This window comes from Halyomorpha halys, unplaced genomic scaffold, assembly GCF_000696795.3.
Source record: "Halyomorpha halys isolate HHAL.00 unplaced genomic scaffold, Hhal_1.1 Scaffold9437.1, whole genome shotgun sequence".
NCBI classification, from domain to species: Eukaryota; Metazoa; Arthropoda; class Insecta; order Hemiptera; family Pentatomidae; genus Halyomorpha; species Halyomorpha halys.
In genome coordinates, this window is record NW_027105433.1 from 1 (window position 1) to 4,003 (window position 4,003).

Sequence of the window (4,003 nt, forward strand, 5' to 3'; positions counted from 1 at the left end):
AAATAACAAGTCTTAAATGATCATTGTTAAAATCTTGGAAACTTAATTTAATATAATTTTATGTTTATATACTATATATATATATATATATATACTATTATTTTTTTCAGAATATTGATCTACATGCCCTTACTGGTTGGATCCCAGAACGGGTAGCTATTCGTGTTAAAGATCCTGACTTTAACTCAGATTCTCTCTTCAAGATATTGCACACTAGACTGCACCGAGGTGATGTTCTTGCCACAGTTGCGACTGGTGAGATGTCAGACGAAGAAGCGGAAAGAGCTGGCCTCATTCCGACTCATGCCTATGCTGTATTGGATGTCCGGCAGATCAATGTAAAGCTATGTTTACATTAGTCTTATTTCGTGTATTACATTGATTCAAATCTTCCCTATATACTAGGGACAACAAATAATGACATTGGGGGGGGGATCAATGTTTCAAAGAGCCAGTGCTGCCAGTTCTTGGAATAAAACCAATAAAAGGAGGATAATTTATAACGAAATTTTTAATTCTCTCACCTCAGAATTACAAGTAGAAATAGATATCTTGAAGGCATTTTTTATACTTAAATATGACAATGAAAAAAAAATTTGATTTATTAACAAAGCCTCAGATCATGCATTTTGTTGTATTATGTATCAATAAAATTATTATCTGTTTCTTATAGTTATATATTTTAATTTATTAAATATCAATCACAATGATTTGAACCAAAAAATCCTTAGAACTTCATTAATGTTCTACATTGTTTAAAATAAAACTATACATTTTTTAAAATTTTATTGGTAACAGTCTTATTCTATAAATATATACATTTACCATAATTTAGCCATAATATTTCGGCCCTTTCTAAACCTTTTTCTTCTGGAACACTTTCTACACCTGGAACATTATTAAAATTATATGTTTTCATTAGTACTACTCCTGAAAGTTTTTATTTTAAGTATTTAATTTTTTTGTTTCATTTTTCCGGTCGTCCTTTTATACTTACAGTTAGTATTTTTTTTCTTGGGGCTTTTCATCTATTATATTATTACATCTATTAGTCAATATTACACACAAAATGATCTATTTTTGATAAAAAAAAATACATCACCGTTAAAATTATATAAACTAAGATTTTTTTTTTATTCATATTTTGAGCTTTATCTATTTCTTGTATTATATTTTTTTAGTTAAGTTGGAAACAAATTTTAAATTACTTTATTATTAATCTTCAGAAAAACTTTTGTGGTTTGTCAATTTTTTCCTTTCATCTATGATTCACCTTTTTTAACTCATTTCACAATAGGAGTATTCATAATGTGTTAAATGTAAAACGTTTTAACATGCTTTACTTCGTAAATATAAGATTGTAAGCAACTCAATTTAAAGTCCATGTTATATGTTAAATGCAGAGGAGCTCCTAGTGGATTTTCTGGAAAACTTTGTAACCTTTCTTTCAGAATTTTATTATTTTTGTCCATTTCTTTATTAGAGTTTTTAAAATATCCAAAATAAAAACAACACAAACTATGAGCAACTAATCTATCAAAACAACAGTAGGCAAAAAGGTAGAAATTTAATGATTTGATTGATATTTAATAAGATAAATTGATATTATTAGTATTCAGTTTAATTTTATTATATTTTTATGCGTTGTTTTCAAAATGATAAATACTTGTAGTCAATTTATTTTTGTTTTAACTATTTAATCAAAACATATTTTAAAAGAAAACAACTCAATATATTTTTAATTTTTAGTAATTTATGTCAATCAATCGTGTTATGTATTGTCTATAATGTTTCCAGGAAACAAAGTTATTGCAATTGAAGAACCCTTGGTCACACGTACGCTGGCGTGGAAACTATTCTGAACTCGATACCATCCACTGGACCAGGGAAATGTGTAACGCTCTTAATTATGATCCAAAAAGTGCTGCGTCTTTTGATAATGGCGTTTTCTGGATTGATTATAATTCAATTTTAAACTTTTTTGATGTATTCTACCTGAACTGGAATCCTGCTCTTTTTACTCACACATTCTGTTTACATCAGTGAGTAACATATATTAAATAAATAGCTTTATTGTGATAGTATTTTAAAATAAAATTAACTTCTAAACAACATTTTTAAGATCCTGGTCAGCAGGAGTAGGGCCCGCTAAGGATACTTTTAATATCGGCGACAACCCTCAATTTCGCCTACAAGTTGGAGATGGTAAAGGTGCTGTGTGGATTCTTCTAACAAGGCATATTGTAGATATTGAAGATTTCAAATATAATCGAGAGTATATCACAATGCTTGTTTATAAAAACAAAGGGAAAAGAGTTTATTATCCTCGTAAGTTGAATTAAGACAAAATAAAGACTTAAATATGATGTTATTTTTATTTTATTTGAATTATTCAATAATACTGCTACCTTGAAAATATTTTTTTTTAGATGATCCTCCTCCATATTTAGATGGCGTGCGTATTAACAGCCCCCATTATCTTACTAAGATCATGCTGGCAGATACTTCAGAAAGAGATTTTACTCTTGTCTTGTCTCAATATGAGAAGACTGTTACAATTTATTATACCCTAAGAGCATATGCTACTTGTCCATTCAATTTAGAAAAGATCACGGATCCATTCAGGCATATTAAAAAAGTAAGCGTACAAGTTTTGCTTTTTTTATTAAATCAAATATTTTCATTTTTTTTTTCTTAGACAGAATCAAAAGTATTCGTAGTGAACATATCAAGGCTATCACTTCTAATATATATCTCATTTTAAGAACATGTTGCTATGAAAAATTTATCCTTGGACTGGTCAAAATGCTTGTTTATTAATATAAATAATCTCCGTTATAATTAACCACTTGTTTTACCAATGCCAGTCCAACATAATCTTTTCTTTTTTTTATTGTCTTTTCCCTTCTGAAAAAGCAGAATTAGTATATCAGTTTTTATAATTATAAATTTTTCATTTTTTTATAGATTGATGGCGAGTGGAAAGGAATCACAGCTGGAGGTTGCGCAAACAACCATTTAACCTATTCAAATAACCCACGATACAGACTCAACATAGTCTCATACTCTCACTTATGTATAGACTTGAAAGCTCCACGTCAGTATCAAATCGGATTCGACTTCATTCCAGTGGTTACTGATAATTATTCCAGAAAAAGCACTGGAGATTTCAGGTGAGAAAATTAGATATAATATATAAAAATTACTTTTCTGATTTGAATAATATAATTTAATATTCGTGTAAAATCTGGGAATATTATTTTGTACATTTTAATTGACTATAGTTTTTATACTGTACTTTAATGTGTCACAAAGTCACAACGCGTCAGGAGCATCTGTTGGATCCAATAACATTATTGATATACTTTTTGTATTGTATCATATGTTAATTACACTATGCATTTATTAATGTTGATATTAAATTATATTATTCAAATCATAAAAGGAATTTGATGAATAAATCAGATAATAATAATATTCCTTCTTGGACAGAAATGAAACATTTTGGTTAAAGTTGTGAGATATTTAAATAAAATATATAAAAGTAAATCAAATCAAATTTTATTTAGAAGATTAATTGATGGGATATTTTTAAAAATAAAAATCATATCTTGCCTAGTTAAGAGTTAATATTTTATGAAGGCAATTAAAAAAATTCATGGAGAACATTTTTTTATATATTTTTTTTTTCAATTTCCCAACAATGTTATTATTAAAAATTATTTAAATACTGCTTTTTAAAAAGCTTTTTAAAAAACTTTTAGAACGGACAATTACAGCGAGTAGGTTGGTCGACTAACGACATGTCACAATCTCACAAGAGCAGGATTGTAACGCTAAAGAAAAGGCCATCCTTCCCCGCCCGACCCGCCCCGCTAAACCCCCGGAGAGCGAGGGCCCTATATCACTTTCGAAATATTAGCTTAAAACGGGAAGGAGAGACTTTGAGATAGTTTAATCGAGCAATATTTAAAAAGCCCCTGAAATCGAAAAACGGCATCAA

The 4,003-nt window shown here is 28.5% G+C and overlaps 1 protein-coding gene across 1 annotated transcript; it reads left to right on the forward strand.

The window, feature by feature from the left end:
- Window positions 1–104: 104 nt before the first annotated feature.
- Window positions 105–3,193, forward strand: LOC106692336 (calpain-7; the record flags this gene model as incomplete). Its single annotated transcript, XM_067051259.1, has 5 exons — window positions 105–338; window positions 1,798–2,042; window positions 2,123–2,328; window positions 2,430–2,638; window positions 2,968–3,193. Coding segments are annotated over 5 exons (1,104 nt in total), but the record flags the coding sequence as incomplete, so codon positions are not given.
- Between the last annotated feature and the right edge of the window lie 810 nt (window positions 3,194–4,003).